Genomic DNA, 17,700 nt, shown 5'->3' on the forward strand with positions numbered 1-17,700 from the left:
CGCGCGGCCCGCCAGTCCCCCCTCTCTTCATCTCCATATCCCTATCGCCCAGTGACCCGCGCGGTTGGCCAACCCACCGGCCATCTTCTCCAGTCGAAACCGGCCAGCCTCTCTCTACGGCGCCAGTCCCCCCTTCTCTCCATCTCCATATCCCTATCTCTCTCTCCCGCGCCAAGTGACCCGCGCGGTTGGCCAACCCACTGGCCATCTTCTCCAGTCGAAACCGGCCGGCCATCTCCCTCTCCATCTCCCCGATCGATCGACGCGTACGTATCCTCTCTCTACGGTGCCCAGATAGTGCTCTCTCTCTCCGGCTGGCGATTAATCCGCCGTTACTGTTCCTGTACTAGTGAGTCTCTCTCTGTCTCTGTTTCTCTTTGTCTCTGCTGTCCCTTTAAGTTGTCGATTTTGGGATTGTAATAGTCAGATTTTTGATGTATTATGATTTTTAGGAGAATTAGGGATTTTAAATTCAGCAAAGTTTTCTCTGCTTTTAGGAGTATACTCCTAAATTAGGATTTTAATACGTATTAGACGATTCTAAAGTTTTCACTGTTTTGTTGGATTTCTGGGTTGTGCAATTGTGTTTAATTACCTGCTTGTTCTATGTTCTCGTTATTGTATTGAAAAGAGTTGGATTAGACGTTTCGAAAGTGTTGGGTTGTTTTGTTGGATTACTGGTTTTCTGGGTTGTGTAATTGTGTTTGATTACCTGCTTGTTCTATTTGCTGCTCCCTTCCACAAAATCTCACTCACAATCTCACTTAGCCTTTTCCTTGCCTTCAATCAAGAATTCATGATTGATCAGTAGGGGGAAAGAGAAGTCAGATTATATTAAGAAATAAGAATATATGCTGCTTAATTATTACCAAGAGTGCCTTAGAATATGCAGTGCCAGGTAGGTTGGTTGGAAAATAATTGTAACCCTTATCTAACATGCAGTAATTCTCCTTCAACTTTTCTCTATATTTTCCTTCCAACTGACCGAAGATAGAAAGAATTCCCACATCGAAAGAGAGCTGTGGAGGATCAAGGAGAGATATGCATATATTAGAAAAACTTTATCCAAAAAAGTTGTATTTTAACTTACTTAGAATATTTAATTGAAATTAGAAGTGAATGCTCTACGACGTCAATTACCATACAACAGTCGTATAGTAATGTATTAAACAAATACTTTGCCGGATTCCCAAGTGACGAATCGTTGAATGTTTTGATCAATATATAGGACTCCTCTCATAAGACTCCTTTCATGTCCATATTCATTGTTTCATGGGATTCTAATACAATTGAACCAAGTGGCCATATGCCTATATGGTTAAGATAGATTTTTTATTAGACAAAGGTTTTCCCAAAACCTAGCTATGTACCCCATGTCAACTAGGCATTTATTTTCAAAAACTTTCCTTTAAAACTAACTTGAGTTTGTGAACGCATGAATGGAGTGATATATATACATATAAATATATATCTATTCTAAAGAAGATTTTATAAAACCAAAAACAAGAAACCCTAAACAAAGAGTACCAAATTGCCGCCCATCTCTTTATTCTCTTATTTTCTCAAAACTCTTACCTTCCCTCATTTTTCTCTCAAGAACCCTAGCATTCTAAACACTGCACGCAGCCGTCTCTCTATCTCCCTCCTATTTTATCATTTTATCTTTTCAAGAGCACCAGAACTTAGCACTACCCATTCTTCTTCAAAGAAAATCTACGACTGTCTCTCTCTTTCTCATTCTTTCATTATTCAAGAAATACCAAAACCTATAAATAACCATTATTCCTCAAGGAAATTTACATATCTTTCTCTACCTCTCTCTCCAACGCCACATACTACACAAGGTTCTCAAAACATTTTGTCATCTTCTCCAATTTTCATCTCCCACTTGAGGTAAATTATTTAATTCACCCTTGTTGATTTCTTTTATGCTTTCAATTTAATATGCAAGTATAATTGTTGTTCATACTTGTACTATGTCTTGTAGATGAAAAATCTACACCATACCTATTATTGAAAATACTATATGGGATATGTCTCTACGTTAATACAACAAATTTCAACTTGGGCCTTTATTTTCCGTACCTGTAAGAAATCAATATTTCATATAAATATATAAATATGTTTTTATTGCTTTTGACTTGTCAACCACCATGTTCATGACCTTTCTCATGTCACCTTTTAATTTGACATAATGACATGAAAGAAATCTGGGGGGGGGGGGGTGTTGTAGCCTTGTAGGGGTAGGTGAGTAGGTGCCCCTATATATGATTCCCAAGTGGAACACTAAAATCGAATCCTTTGGACTTTGGAGGAGGAGGCATGAAAACATTGACTCGTATCCATATACATTAATTTGACATAATGACATGAAAGAAATCTTTTAGTATTAATTGATCATCCTAATGAAACAAATTTAATACCTCGATCTATCATTTCTCATTAAAATTTAGTATCCTAGTAATGTAGAATTCCATATCAGTGTTTAATACAATCTCTGATGCCATCCTAATTTAATACAAATTTAATACCTTCTCTGATGCCATTTGAATTTGAATCGTTAAGTGACGTATGTATACTTGACCTGTTAAGTTGGGTACGTATTTGACGCCAAATGCTAAGCGAATCCGTTGATATATTTTATTTCATGTGCAGTATACAATTTTTATTAACTCTTTTAAGCGGTGGTACACTTGGTGTTATGATATCATTTTGGATATTTTATTTCATATGTATGGTACAATTTTTGTTAACTCTTTAAGATGCTATGCACTTTGTGTTTATGATATCATCATTTTGGATTTAGATGTCTTATGAGATATGAGATTGTATATATGGATTAGATATGTATTATGAGATATGTATAAGATTGTATGAGATTGATGAATGGAGAAAATATTTATGGATTATAAAAATAGAACAATAGAACCTGATTTGTCAAATGAACAATGGAACAAATTGATCAAGAGAACCTGAGTGAGAGAGAAATTTGAGCACCGAAGAATCTAAGATGAAGGTTTTGCAGAGAAATTCTAGTTATGCTCGATGATGCAAAGAATTTTTTAGTGTTTTTCTTATTTATTTTAGATAAAAGTAGAAATTGTGGTCTAATAAGTGACATTTGGTTAGGGAAAAAAATGCACCGACATGACCCGGACACGTCGGTGCATTTTGGATTCAAAACTTGAAGCATGCCTCCGTTCCAAGAGCAGTAGAAAATGATGAAAATTGCCTTACGATTGCAGCCCATTCTTCTTCTCCCTTTCCCAAATTTCCGAATCCCCAACCCCTCCAACTTCCCAAACTTTTACACTCCCCCCAAAACCCAAACTCAAGCCCTAGGTCTCTTGCATTGCAGAGTGATGGCGACGGTGAAGGAGAGGATTGAACTGACTGAGACCGAGAGGAAGATCTTTGATAGGCTTCTCAGCTCTCTTTGCCACTTCGGTCTAACCAATCAGCTCCGGGTCGCCGGCGGCTGGGTTCGCGACAAGGTCGAGCTCTTTGGCTCTATTTGTTTTAGTTTTAAAGCTGGAAATGGAAGAATAGAAGAACCTTGTGAATATTTTTTGAAGTTTCGGTGTTTGGGTTTTGAATTTGTTTGCAGCTTTTAGGGAAAGACTGTTACGACATTGACATCGCCTTGGACAATATGATGGGGAGTGAATTTGTTGAGAAGGTCACGGAGTACTTGCTGTCTACTGGGGAAGAAGTGCAAGGGGTTGCGGTTATTCCATGGTACCTACAAATTCTAATTGCTTTTCAATTTTTCACTGCTTTGTGTTGTAAACGATACTTTACAAAATATATTTTTCTTTTTTATATCCCTCTACAATCATACAATGGAAAGCACTTTAATTCTCCATTCTCATACTCTAAAAACAGAGCAGTAATATGAATTGCATAATTGAGTATAAGTATTATTTCTATCCATTTGTATAATTTCAACAGTGGAGTGGAACTCAAGATTAGTCAGTATGTATATATATACATATGCATATACATATACACACATACATGTTATTTTAATAACAACATGTATGCCGTAGTTTAATCAACGGTTTAGATTGAATCTTAAAGTTGACTTACTTTTAGAAGTCAACTTTAAGAAGCTTTTAATAGGAGAGAGAAAATGAAGAGATGTTTTAAAAAATTCAATATTGACCGTTGATTAAACTACAACATACATGCTGTTATTAAAATAACAGCATGCAAGCCGAATCCACATACATATATATATATAACTTGAAATTATATTGTTATGATTTGTTTAAATTAATAAGTAATATGTAATTTAAATATGCTTTTATGTATTACATGCTCTAATTAATAACAGTAAGTGTTTATATAAAAATGTTCATTTTACCAATATAAGCGATTTCCTGTTATCAAGAACAGCTGTTTCCATCTCTCAGGTAAGAATCCCTATTCCTCAAACCGCAGGAATAGTTATTGCACTGAGTGCAATCAGACAACTGAAGCTCTTGCATTACATGTTCTATTCTGTGTACAAATGTACCCTAACTTTTCCAATAACGGAAGCGTCTGTTCAAATACAAAGAAAACATGTCACAGTTGAAGTAAGCAATCCCACCCTAACACTCATAGACTATAGTTGAGGTGTTGCTGCAAATGCTGGCTCTTGAGATAAATTCCTGCTTGTTGCACATTGAACATTGACGATATATCATTCCCTTCACACAATTGAGCGTATATTAGATCTGGTATACTTTAATTTTCACTTTGTTCTCTATAATTTTTGATGGTGCATGGTATAATGGCTTTCTAGATTTTTTTGTTCGATAAGTAATAGAAAAATTTATAAAAAGGTGTAAATGCGCCCCTACATACACAGGCAATATACAATAAGAACACCTAACAAGTACAAGCAAAAGAAAGACCCAAACAACCCAACACCAAATTGATACCCAAAAGCCCGAAGACCCTAAAACTTGAAACCCATAGAACACTCGCCATTAAAAAACATGAACCTTTCCTTTCACTCGCTAGAGGATGCGCCTGTATTATCATAATTCATGGAGCATTCTAAGTTTAAAAGCTCCCTTTTGCTTCTGGACTTAAGAGTAGGCACCCTTTTCCTCTGAAAAATGATCCACCAATGGCTGTTAGGAGAGCCAAGTTCTGATCCTCAAACCCCTCACACAAGAACCCCACCACCAAACAAATGTCCTTCAATTATTTTTATTGTTATTGTTTTATTTTATTATAACTCAGAAGAGATCCCAGTTCTCTGATATGTACTTTGCTATTGTATATCCATGAACGCTCAACTTTATGTGCTGGGTTATGGACTCCATTGTAGAATAACTATATCCTTAACCTTACAAGTTAAACTTTTGAAATTTGTGTTTTGTGCTATCAAATTAGTGGTCTTTATTTATACCTTCTAACCTTGATTTTCAGCAATCCTGAGCAGTCCAAGCATTTAGAAACAGCAAGGATGCGCCTCTTTGATACATGGATTGATTTTGTAAACTTACGGTGTGAAGAGTATAGTGATAATAGCCGCATTCCTTCAAAGGTATATGGTTGCCTCAGCAATTAGTAACCTTGTGCATTCATTTTTGTGTCTAAAGGCTTAAGCTTATGGATAAGTGGATATTGGATTATAACCAAGAGTTGGTATACATTCTGAATATTTTTTTCTCCCAGACTAAGGAGAGTGATGAATTTTCCTCTTGCTTTGTCATAATGGTTTTATAGGTTTTAGGCACTTTATGGATAGTACTAAACAAACCATCTGTCAAATAGGTCAAAGGTGCATGAATGGTTTTTTTTTGGATATTGTTTGATATGGTATTTCTTTAGTCAGTTTGCCCATGATGGGCAGCTTTTACCATGTTTTAGAAAAATCTTTTGGAAGTTTGCAATAAAAAGTTTTAATGGGTTCATCATTTGCGTAATGAAGAGATCCATTTTGCTAATTTCTTGGCCTTAGATGGGGCCTTATTTGGGAGACTTTCACTGGCAATTTTATGCTTTATTGATTTTGTGTTATCTTGCTTTTGTACTTCTATTTCTTTTAATTTTGGTACGAAGGTGCCTTAAACTAATGAGTAAGGAAAACAAAGCGCACGGTGGGAGCCGCTTGCAGCGCCCATGATAACGTGTGCAATAATTTATGGAGGGGTGATAGGCTGGCCAAGCGCTTTCTTACTTTGTAGAACTTGCTTGTGAAGGCCTCCCAATTACCCATAAGAAAGAAAGAAAGAAAGTGTGGTACGAAGGTAGGGTCAGCATATGTTCTTATTCTTCTCTTTTTTCTACACTTTTATAGTTTTAGTTCTCATTTCTTGGGTTGCTACCCACCTCAAACTATTTCTGTTTAAGTTTCAGACAAATTTCAGAAAAGAAGTTGAACCTTATAGATTAATAGATAGATGTTATTAGGCGTTCCTGGAGGGATGACTTATGGATGATATCTATCGTTACAAAAAGGTAGAGGACTTGGTGATTCATATTTAAAGTACTGCTTGAGTAAGTTGTTGCTTGCAACTTAAGTATTTTCAGAAGCAAAATTGTGCCTTTCTCCTCCACTTTTTCAGTATGCTTTGTTGGGGGTGCATCCTTGCTAGCATCTTTTACTTCATCAACAATCAAAGTCTGGTATGCGATGTCTTTCTGTGAGTGAAAAGGGTTTCTGCTGTTTATAAAGCCTTGCCAAACACCACATTGGGTTGTTTGATATCTGAAGTCTTTTATTCACCGCACCCCCTCCTTTTTTTCTTCTTCTTTTTGTGCATTCTCCTGTTGGGAACTTCTTTTAGCCTTTTAGCCTTTTATTTTATTTTATTTTTTATTTATTTATTTATTTTTAAAATTTTTTAAATTGATGCCAACACAATCATACACCTATTATTAGAAAATGGATATTGTGTCGAACTTTTCCTTTTTTAATGTCAATTCCATTGTTGGCTGTCCCTTTGAAAACACTAGTATTGTAAAAGATCATTTGAGAGAATAGTCCAAATTCATGCTTGTGGGAGTTAGTTATCTGGAAGAAAAAAAAGGCTAACATGCTTTGCTGTTTTCTGTATGAGATGGATTCTTTGGAATGGTGCTTGAGTAAAATATCCATTTGCTTGGCTAGTGTTTCTTGTGTACTGTTATTTTCTTCCTTATCTCTCTCTCTCCCCACTACCCCCTATATGTGTGATTGTGTGCACACCCACAAACATATTTTTGGAGCCCTTTCTGTTGAAATTGTTGAAAGATTTGTTGATTACATATTCAAGAGCATGAATATAAGGAAATTTTTTCTTATGATGTGCGTTGCCAATCACATAGAGAAGTTGCATGGGGATCTTTTATGGGTTGGGCTAGGTGAAGAGTTCAAATTCACTTGGTGAGTTGGTCTAATGTTTGTTCTCAGATTTCTGAGGGAGGGTTAAAGGTCCAAAACTTGCTTTTGTTCAACTGTGTTCTTTTGAGGAAGTGGCTATGGTGCTATATGCTTGAGAGAGAGGCTTTGTGGAGAATCGTAGTTGTGTCTAAATATGGCAGCTCGTGGAGTGGGTGGTGTACTAATGAGGTTAATGGGTCATATGTAGCGGGGTTTGGGGAAAATATCAGGAGGGGTTGGGGCGAGTTCTCTTGTCATACCAAATTTGAGGTGGGAGACGACTTCAATATTAGATTCTGGCATAACCTGTGGTGTGGGGATCAGGCCCTCAAGGAAGCTTATCCAGATTTTTTAAGTATTGCTCGCGTTAAGGTGTTTCTGTGGCAAATCATATGGAGTTTTCATCAATAGAACGTAAGCTTTACCAGTGTGGCTTATGTTTGGGAGGTGGATGTCTTTGCTTTATTTTTTAATTTATTGTTATTCCTTTAGATTGGGTCGGGGAGTTGAAGACAAGCTTTGCTAGGTCCCCTCCTAGACGGGTGTGTTTGACGTTAGCTCGTTCTACAACATCCTTGTCCCTCATGATGGTTCTGCTTTCCCTTAGAAATGTATTTGGCTTAATAAGGTTCTCTTAAGAGCGACATTATTTGCGTGGTCGATTGCCTTAGGAAAGATCCTTCTTTGGATAATCTTAGGAAGTGTCATGTCTTGGTGGTTGATTGGTTTTGTATGCGTAAGAGGAACAGGGAGTCTTTGGATTATCTTTGTTTCCACTGTGAGGTCGCTAGTGCTTTATCGAGTGTTATTTTCAATCGTTTTGGGTTGTCTTGGGTTATGCCTAGGCAAGTGGTAGACCTTTTTACTTGTTGGAGAGGGTTATGTGGCAGCCCTTACAGTACAGCAATGTGGAAAATAGTGCCATCTTGATTTTGTGGTGTCTTTGGAGGGAAAGAAATGATAGAAGCTTTGAAGACCGAGAGAGGATGATTGTGGAACTAAAGTCTTTCTTCTTCAGTATTCTTTACCTTTGGACAGCTGCTTTAGACTTTCCTAATGTAATTAATTTTCATGTTTTTCTTGATCTTTTTTCCCCTTCTAGCTAGGTGTCTTTCTTGTATACATCCAGTGTATTAAGGTTGCGTCTCTTCGTTTCCTAATAAAATTTCGATTACTTATAAAAAAAAAAGGATGTATAAGTGTACTCGAAATGAGCATTGTCTGCTTCTCTAGGGCATCAAATTATCCTCTTTTTTTTTTTATTTTTATTTTTATTTTTTTTAAAATAAAGTTTACTTTTGACTCACAGCAAAAATTTGGCACGGCAGAGGAGGATGCATACAGAAGGGATTTAACCATCAATAGGTATCTTGACTTCTTTATCCTAGTTCTTTCTCAGCACTCAATTTTTTACAGTAATTTTATATGGTTGATTAAGAAAATTGTGTTCTTAGTGGGCGATATTACTTCAATCCACAGCTTGTTCTACAATATCAACACTGATTCAGTTGAAGATTTTACTAAAAGAGGTTAGTATAAATTTTATTTGCTTCTGCCTTTCTTTTCCTAAACTACCCTGCCCACAATGTTACGTGTAACTTTTGTGTTATGGCATTTGTTATGTCACTGCAGGCATTGCAGATCTAAAATCTGGGAGGATAGTGACCCCTTTACCTCCAAAGGATACTTTTTTGGATGATCCATTACGAGTTCTTCGAGCTATTCGTTTTGGTACTTGTCTTTATTCCCCCTCCTCCCCCCGCGCCTTTTTTTTTCCCTGAGCGCTTGTATTTTCTATTATTGTCTTTTCCTATTTATTTCTTGGAGGCAAATTTTTTCTCCTTTTTTTTTTTTTTTGGTTAAAAAAAAAATCCTCCGTCAAGTTCCATTAGCTTTTCAAAAATGCATACAGTTTTTGTCGCTCAACATACAAGCTAGTATCAACACTTCCAAGAAATCCTATTGTTAAACCACTCAGCTCTCTCCATTGGAACAATTTTTCTGATTAATTATGGTAATTGCTTTTCTTTTATCTTGTTAGAAGAGTTATTAGGGTTTGTGAGAGTTATTAGGGTTATGGGTATTTTGCTCATTGTTATATCTCTCAAAACCTATATAATAGTAAAGAGCTTCCACCTCTTCTCTAAATTTTTCATGCAAACTACAACATATCTCAACGCTGCTACCACTTCCTTACCTGTTATCCTGGCGTCCTTGCAGTTGCAGGTTAACTTATGTGCCTTTTTTAATGTTATCTTTTCGCATGGGCTTGACCTACATTCCTTTTGTTTTCTCCTACATTGTAGCACATTCATGACTATACGAAAATCTTTTTGGTTGAATGCCTTTTTTTCTCCTTTCATTTTTGTACCCAGTATACATGTAAGTTTGTTTTGTAGCAAATGTTTGAAGTGTATAAGCTTTTTGATAAATTTCTCAATTGACACCTACATCTGGGGCAATGGCTCAATTGGAAGTTGAGTTAGGTGCATACTGAGAAAAGCAAGAAGTGCCTCCCTGAACAGGCCTGCTTCATGATGCCCCTAGTCAATGCCCTGGGTGTACATTTGACATCAAGAGACTCCAAATTTATGTTCTTTCCATGCCTGCTTTCTGCAACATTGTTTATTTTTTCATTTGTGGTCATTTAGGTGCAAGATTTGGATTCATATTAGATGAAAAACTAAAGGAAGCTGCTTCCTGTGATGAAGTGAAAGATGCTCTTGCTGCTAAAATTAGCAGAGAACGTATTGGAGTTGAAGTATGTGTATTATCTTGCATACTCAAGTAGCTTTTGAATATTTATACGTCTCTGGGAGTACAATTTGTGCTTTTTTATGAGGGAAGTCATATTTTCTGAATGTACCATAAACGACATTGTTCATCACTTCCAATAATTTCTTCTTTATGCAGATTGATCTCATGATCTCTGGAAATCAACCAGTTAAAGCAATGACCTACATTTGTGATTTAATGTTATTTTGGATTGTCTTTAGTCTTCCTCCCAAGTTTGAACCTGCGAAATCAGAAGGCTGTGATAGGTATTTGTTTATTCTATATATTTTCAGGTCTATTTTTGGTAATTTTCTTAGCAGATAACTTTGTCTCGGATGAAGTAAAATTTAATAGACTTGTAGCTCGAATAATTGTCTATTTTACAATAAATTACCACTTAATTTTTTCTATGCTTGCAACATTAATAATGATGAAAGAATACCTTTGAACTTCTTTAGGTACGAGGACGAATATAAGTTTAGATAATGCTTCTAAGTTTGAGACTCGAGTGTAGATGGAGAAATAAATAGAAGTGTGGAAACTAGCCTTCCTCCCAAATATAATTGCATCATACAAGTCCTATGCATTTTTTATTATTGATGTACTACTTGATTTTTTAGTTGTAGTAAAGTTTTTTTTTTTTCCTAAGCAATAGTATAGTTTATTTAGAAGAAAATTTCAATTTATTATCTTGAGTTTGAGGCTTGATTAAATAAGTCCTTAGGATTCTAATTTGGTAAATAGCTCCATGCATTTTACCTGTTTATTTTTTTATAAGTAATTTAATTTTATTAGAAAGCGCAAATGGGCGCAATCAAAGTATACACCCAACTAAGGAGAAGAAGACAACTCGAATTCACAAACTCTAGGAATTAGAAAATAGAGGACTATTAGGATTTAGGAGTAGCCATCCAAACATTGAGGGATTTGAACATAATGGTTTTTAACTTTATCATCGAGCTCTCACATGGAAACCATTCTCCAGACTTCTATATTATAGTGGCTTCCAAACTAACCTCTCCAACCGGCCAATAGCTTCACCACCTGTTGGAGTATGACCCACTCTATCCCCAAAAAAGGAAAACCAAAACCCATTCTAGCCACCTCATAGTGGAGCATAAGGTGGTCAATGGATTCTCTGCTCTTCTTGCATATACAACACCAATCCATCACAATGTCATGCCTCTTCTTTAGGTTATCCTAAGTTACTATCTTTCATAATGCAGTCATCCAAACAAAGAACGCCATTCTCATAGAAGCCTTATTTTTCCAAATGCTCTTCCTAGGAAAGGGAGGGGGTGTAGGGTGGGTAAACACCTGATAAAAAAATTTGACCTTGAACCTCCACCTTTTGCAAAGGGTCCAACACACTATTCTTGCCACCTTGGCTCAACCTGAAAGAGTACAAAAGATTAACAAATGAAGTTACCAACTCCACCTCCTAGTCATACACTGATATGATAAAGGTGACATTCAACTATAACAAGTCGTTAGAAACTGCACATGATCCACTATTGAGACCTCCTTATAGTGAGCAATTGAAAACAACACTGGGAAAGCTTCCTTCAAGGTTCGATCTCCAAACTATACACCATGCTAAAACGTGATCCTAGACCCATCTCCCACCTCACAAATCTGGAGAACTCCCCCCCACCATCCCCTCTTAATGTCTTTCCATACCCCCGACACCATAGGACCCATATACTGCACTAGAGCACCACCCGCTCCCCAAGTTGCCATATTTAACTTCCACAACCGATCTCTACAAAGCCTCCCTCTCTGTGTCATAGCGCCATAACCACTTACTCAATAGAGCTCGGTTAAACAAAAGCAGGTTTCAAACCCCCAAACTACTTGAGGAAATTGAGGTACAAATCTTAGACCTACTGGCTAGATGGAATTTGAACTCCTCACCAACTCTATCCTGTTGAAGTTTCTAAATACGGTTTGCAACTCCAATAAGGATGGGGAAGAGGGATAAAAAATTAGGCAAATTAGAAAGAGAGCTTTTAATCAAAGTGAGCCTGCCACCCTTAGACAAATACAGCCTCTTCCAAGTAGCCAGGCGACATTCCATATTTTGAATAAGCCCATCCCAAATTGATTTTGCCTTAAATGAAGCCCCCAACGGGAGACCCATGTACTTACATGCGCAAAGGGGACACCCTACAACCCTAGATACTAGCAATTCCACCAATATCATCCATGACACTAGTGGGAACTAACTCTAATTTAACCATGTTAGTTTTGAATCCCAAGATTGCTTCAAAGCATAAAGAAAGGCAACGCAAATGATGGAGATGTTCTGGGTTTGTCTCTCAAAGAGTCAAGGTATCATCTACAAATAATAGATGAGACACTAGGAACTCGTAATTATTCCTGGATCCCACTGAAAAACCTGATAACAGCCCCCTATCCATAGTGGCGGGCAACATTCTACTCAACACTTCCATAACAACAACAACAAGCAAAAGGGATAAAGGATCCCCCCTGCCTCTGGCTGTGAGAGCTATTAAAGAAGTTGGAAGGAGTTCCATTAATCAAAACTGAGCACCGTAGAACTACAATGAGCTAGCCATTTGTACAATTTCTCCTCAAAACCACATCTCCTCAATAGATACAACAAGAAGCCCGAATCAACATGATCATATGCCTTCTCAAGGTTCAATTTGCAGAGTACACCTGGATCTCATGATCTAATTTTGTTGTCAACACATTCATTTGCAATAAGGACTAAATCTAGAATCTGTCTCTCCCGGGTAAAAGCATTTTGAGACCTAGAGATTACTTTCTCCAATACCGCTTTCAGCCCCGCCCACAAGACTGATAGGGCGAAAGTTCTTGATATCCACTGCCCTAGCTTTCTTGGGAATAAGGGGGATAAAAATAGCATTGAGGCTCCTCTCAAACTTCCCTTTAGCGTGAAACTCAAGAAAGGCATTCATAATATCTTCTTTAAGGATCTCCCAACAAGATTGAAAAGAAAAACCATCAGGCCCAATGCCTTATCTCTATTCAGAGCTTTCATCACCTCAAAGATGTCGCTCTCCTCAAAAGCTCTTTCCATCTACATAGCCTCCTTAATGCTTTTTTTTTTTTTTTTGATAAGTAATGATGCATTAAAGAGCGCAGAGGGGCGCAACCCAAGTACACAAGAAGTATACAAGAGAGCGACTAAGTAGAGGAGAAAGAAGAAGAGAACATAAAAAGAAAATTAGGGAAATTGATCTCTAGGGGAGCAAGCCATCCTGCAGTTCGCATAAAGAGTGTATACAAAAACAAATGAACAATGTCCTCAAGGTTTCTCGACGAATCCTCAAAGCATCTAGTATTCCTTTCCTTCCATAAGCATCACATAAGACACAAGGGAGCCATCTTCCACACCATCACGCTTCGGGATTTACCACCCGACCACCCACTAGCTAACATCTCCTTGATGCTTCTAGGCATAACCCAACACATGTTGAATCGAGAGAAGATTACATCCCACAAAAAGCGCACAACCCCACAGTGAAGAAAGAAATGATCTACCGACTCCCCTTCCGATTCACACATACAACATCGATTAATCACAACAATACCTCTCTTCTGAACATTATCCAAAGTAAGGGATTTCCCAAGGGCGGCCGACCAAGCAAAAAACGCCACTCTCGAAGGAACCTTAGTGCGCCAAATACTTTTCCAGGGGAAATGGTTGGGCTCTTTAAGAACAAGCTTCCTATAATAGGAGCGAACCTCAAACTTCCCTTTTCTAGAAGGGATTCACTACATCCGATCCTCTCCTTCCCCACGCAACGAGAGCGAATACAAGAGCGAGAGAAGGGAGGCTAAGGCCGTCTCCTCCCAATCATGAATTCTTCGAATAAAGGTAACATTCCAATGAACCATACCATTTATACTCTCCCTGATATCCGCAATGGAGGCAGCCTTGTTGCTAGCTATATTGAAAAGGCCGGGAAAAGCTTCCTTGAGGGACATTTCGCCGCACCAAATATCCTCCCAAAAATTGACTTTTAGCCCCAAGCCAGGATCCAATCTGAAGTGACAGTGAAACGAACTCCAACCCTTGCAAATGTGTTTCCATAGCCCCACCCCATGCGAACCACGGGGAACTTTAGAGCGCCAACCACCCCAAAACACCCTATACTTTGCCACTAAAATCCTTCTCCACCAAGCCTCTTCCTCATTGGCAAATCTCCACAACCATTTCCCCCAAAGATCTTGATTAAAAAACCTCAAACTTTGAATCCCTAAACCGCCCTCCGAAATCGGACTACAAACCTTGTGCCAGCTGACCAAGTGGATCTTGGGCTCGTCGTTGAACCCCCCCATAGAAAATCTCGTTGAATCTTCTCAATGGGATTCGCCACAGAGATAGGGATAGGAAAGAGGGACAAAAAGTAAGTAGGAAGGTTGGATAAAGTTCTCTTGATGAGGGTGAGCCTAGCCCCCTTGGACAAATACGAACGTTTCCAAGGGGCCAGCCTTCTAGCAATCTTCTCCATCATGTCTTCCCAAATAGCCAAAAGCTTGAAAGAAGCCCCTAGAGGAAGACCCAGATACTTCAAAGGCAAAGAACTGGGCCACAACCCAGAATGCCAGCCAACTCACCCGCCTCACCCGCACCTCCGACAGGGACTAAAACAGATTTGGCCCAATTTACTTTTAACCCAGAAATAGCCTCAAAGCCAATAAGAAGGGTTTTAAGGAATCTAATTTGGTCAGGAGCAGCCCCACAAAAAACCACCGTATCATCAGCGAAAAGAAGGTGAGAAACAACCAGCTCAGACTCTCTGGCACCCACATAAAAACCATTGATGAAACCCCTATTGATAGAAACATTAATCATCCTGCTGAATACCTCCATAACCAAGATGAACAAAAAAGGCGAGAGGGGATCGCCTTGTCTCACCCCACGCGAACTCTCAAAGAAGCTAGAAGGAGAACCATTGATCAAAACCGAAAACCGTACAGACGATATACAATGTTCAATCCATAAGTACCATTTCTCGCCAAAGCCGCACCTTCTTAACAAGTTGAGTAAAAACTTCTAGTTCATATGGTCATAAGCCTTTTCCATATCCAACTTACACAAGAGGCCGGGGTCCCCGGATCTGATTCGGCTATCAAGGCATTCATTGGCTATAAGAACCGAATCCAAAATATGCCTGCCTTTGACGAAAGCATTCTGCGAATTGGAGATGACCCGATCCATAACTCTCCTCATTCTATTGGCTAAGACCTTAGCAATAATCTTGTAGATCCCCCCCACAAGGCTAATTGGACGGAAGTTCTTCAGATCGGATGCCTCATGAGACTTCGGAATAAGAGCCAAAAAGTAGCATTAAGGCTTTTTTCAAAGAATTTGAAAAAAGCATTAAGGAAGTTCTCCTGACCCGCCAACAGATCCGCATCCAAAGAATTTGGAACACAGGACTCCTGGGACAAGGATACCTCTACCACAGGGCAGTCTCCGCCCAAATTTACCACCGGCGCCGTGCCCAGAATGCCCATCTCAGAACCACCCGAAGACTGATCCACAAGGCCACTCCCCAAGAGTTCTACCCTCCCAGACTCCTCACAAACTCCGGCAGCAACCCTAGAGCGCTCCGATGGCTTCCAACTGCCAGGCTTCTCCCCCAGAATCCCCCAACCAGAGACACTCGATCCACTCTTTGGAAAGCATTGATCATCGAGGCCGAGAATCAGAGAATGGGAGTTGTCAGAAAGAAAGACAACCTGTGGCTTACCCAGAGGACCCGAGGCAGAACCCATCGTCAACTTAGCCTGAACAGAAGGACCCACCGTCGCACCATCACCCAAACCAACCCCCCTCTCCTGATTCTTCCTCACCAGACCCATTTCAGGCGAATCTGCCCTCGTCGGCGCCTATGTCGTTGCCGTGGGGACGATCGACATGCGGGAGGCAGCGTAGATCTCCCTATCAGTGTGTAGCGGCCTGAAAACAGGCAACTCAGCAGTGCTGGCGACGCTCGCCAGAGCTATGGAGCCGCCCACCGAGGAGTCCGGTGAGAAGTCCGGCGTACTTACTGGCTCCTTCCCTGCTCGCGACCCCTCCCCTCTCTCCAAAGTCCTCGCCCCAGACTCCTTGTCCACTTTGTCTTGCAAAGACCGGGCCAAGCTAGCCGGGCCCTTATAGAGGCCAAAACCCAAGTTGGGCCGAAACTTCTTTCTCCTAAAGTAAGTCTTAAACGGTTGCAGGGGCTCTCCTTGATTCGCCTTGGATGTGTTTGACCCCTAATACCAATCCACATTCACCAACCCCTCCCGCCTCCTCAATGCTGATAGCATTAAAAGAAAGATCGTCCAATTTAGACTGCCAACTGAATTGTTTTGAATATGAATGGGTGTAAAATTCTAAAATTGCAGAATATGCTCACTAATTTATTAAGAATCAGAAGATACAAAGCCATTAACAACTAGCAATTCCACATTGGTGTTCCTTCTATTTGAATTAATCACATGAAGGGAAAATTTTATATTCTTGTCCCCTCAACAAAAGAGCCCTCAATTTTTGTCTCCAGCTTGGGCTGCATTCCTTGCACTTTCAATGAATTTCTTTTACTTATCAAAAAATTTCTGTCTTGAGCTTCTTCCAAAAGAGGGTAATACACTCTCCAGGTCACTAGCAATCGCATCCTTTCTCACCTTTTCCGCATCATATAAGGGTCTTTCCTTTGCATTAACATCAAGAAGCCATAGTTCGTCCAGAAGAACCTTTTCCCACTTCTTAACATTGTCAAACACCTCTTCATTCCATTTTTTCAAGTTGATTTTCAAGGCTTTCAGTTTGCGTGCTTAGACAAAACTTGGAGAGCCTTGAAATCTATAAGACGCCCACCAATGTTTTACCTTATCCACAGAACCATCTGATTTTAACCACATATTCTCAAACTGGAAATATCTTCTACTCCTAACAACATCACCACAATCAAGCATTAAGGGAAAGTTATCCGATAACAACCTCGGAAGCCTCCTTTGAAAAACGTTAGGAAACTCTGCTTCCGAGTTAGGTGAGAGAAGGAACCCGTTGATTTTGGACCACGACAGCCGATCCCAAATAGTAGACCACGTGAAGTTACCACCAACAAGAGGGGTATCCTTAAGGCTTTGCTGCAAGATGAATTCAGAAAAATCAACATAGCTGGGGAAGAACGTGTGTCACTTGGGTAGTGGATAATATTGAAGTCACCCTCTATACACCATAGAGGATCCCACGAACTAAGCAATCCTGCCAATTAATCCTAGAGCACCCTTTTGTCATTTTCATCATTAGAACCATAAATACCCCCAAGGGGATACTCAAAATTATCGGTGAACACACTTGAAAGCGCAAGCAACTGAATATTCCCCCCCACCCCCCACTTCTCTATTTATTCCACCACTCTCCTATCCCACATTAATAAGATCCCCACAGACTCTCCTCCTAAACCCAAAAAACACCAATCTACTTGCTGACAGCCCCATAAATTGCTCACAACAACAGCCTAGATTCAAACTCCAGTTTTGGTTCTTGTACACAGCCTTCCATTCTCTAAGAA

General features: G+C 39.3%; 1 protein-coding gene and 1 non-coding gene across 3 annotated transcripts in view; both read left to right on the forward strand.

Annotated features, from left to right (window-relative positions):
- The window catches only part of LOC132183444 (tRNA nucleotidyltransferase cca2), a 39,599-nt gene continuing 21,899 nt past the window's right edge, over positions 1–17,700 (forward strand). Inside the window, exons 1-9 of one of the 2 annotated variants that reach the window (XM_059596883.1) lie at positions 1–349; positions 3,130–3,494; positions 3,608–3,738; positions 5,425–5,542; positions 8,673–8,728; positions 8,843–8,892; positions 8,996–9,094; positions 10,015–10,124; positions 10,277–10,404. In XM_059596883.1, the coding sequence (XP_059452866.1) occupies positions 3,219–3,494; positions 3,608–3,738; positions 5,425–5,542; positions 8,673–8,728; positions 8,843–8,892; positions 8,996–9,094; positions 10,015–10,124; positions 10,277–10,404 (968 nt within the window). In that variant the 5' untranslated portion in view covers positions 1–349; positions 3,130–3,218. The remainder of the gene's footprint in view (positions 350–3,129; positions 3,495–3,607; positions 3,739–5,424; positions 5,543–8,672; positions 8,729–8,842; positions 8,893–8,995; positions 9,095–10,014; positions 10,125–10,276; positions 10,405–17,700) is intronic. The other variant, XM_059596884.1, reaches the window with a different exon arrangement.
- Positions 6,061–6,207, forward strand: LOC132168266 (U12 minor spliceosomal RNA). Its single transcript, XR_009438787.1, has one exon. It is a non-coding gene; the product is annotated as a U12 minor spliceosomal RNA (small nuclear RNA).

The sequence above is a fragment of the Corylus avellana genome, chromosome ca1 (genome assembly GCF_901000735.1).
Source record: "Corylus avellana chromosome ca1, CavTom2PMs-1.0".
NCBI lineage: Eukaryota > Viridiplantae > Streptophyta > Magnoliopsida > Fagales > Betulaceae > Corylus > Corylus avellana.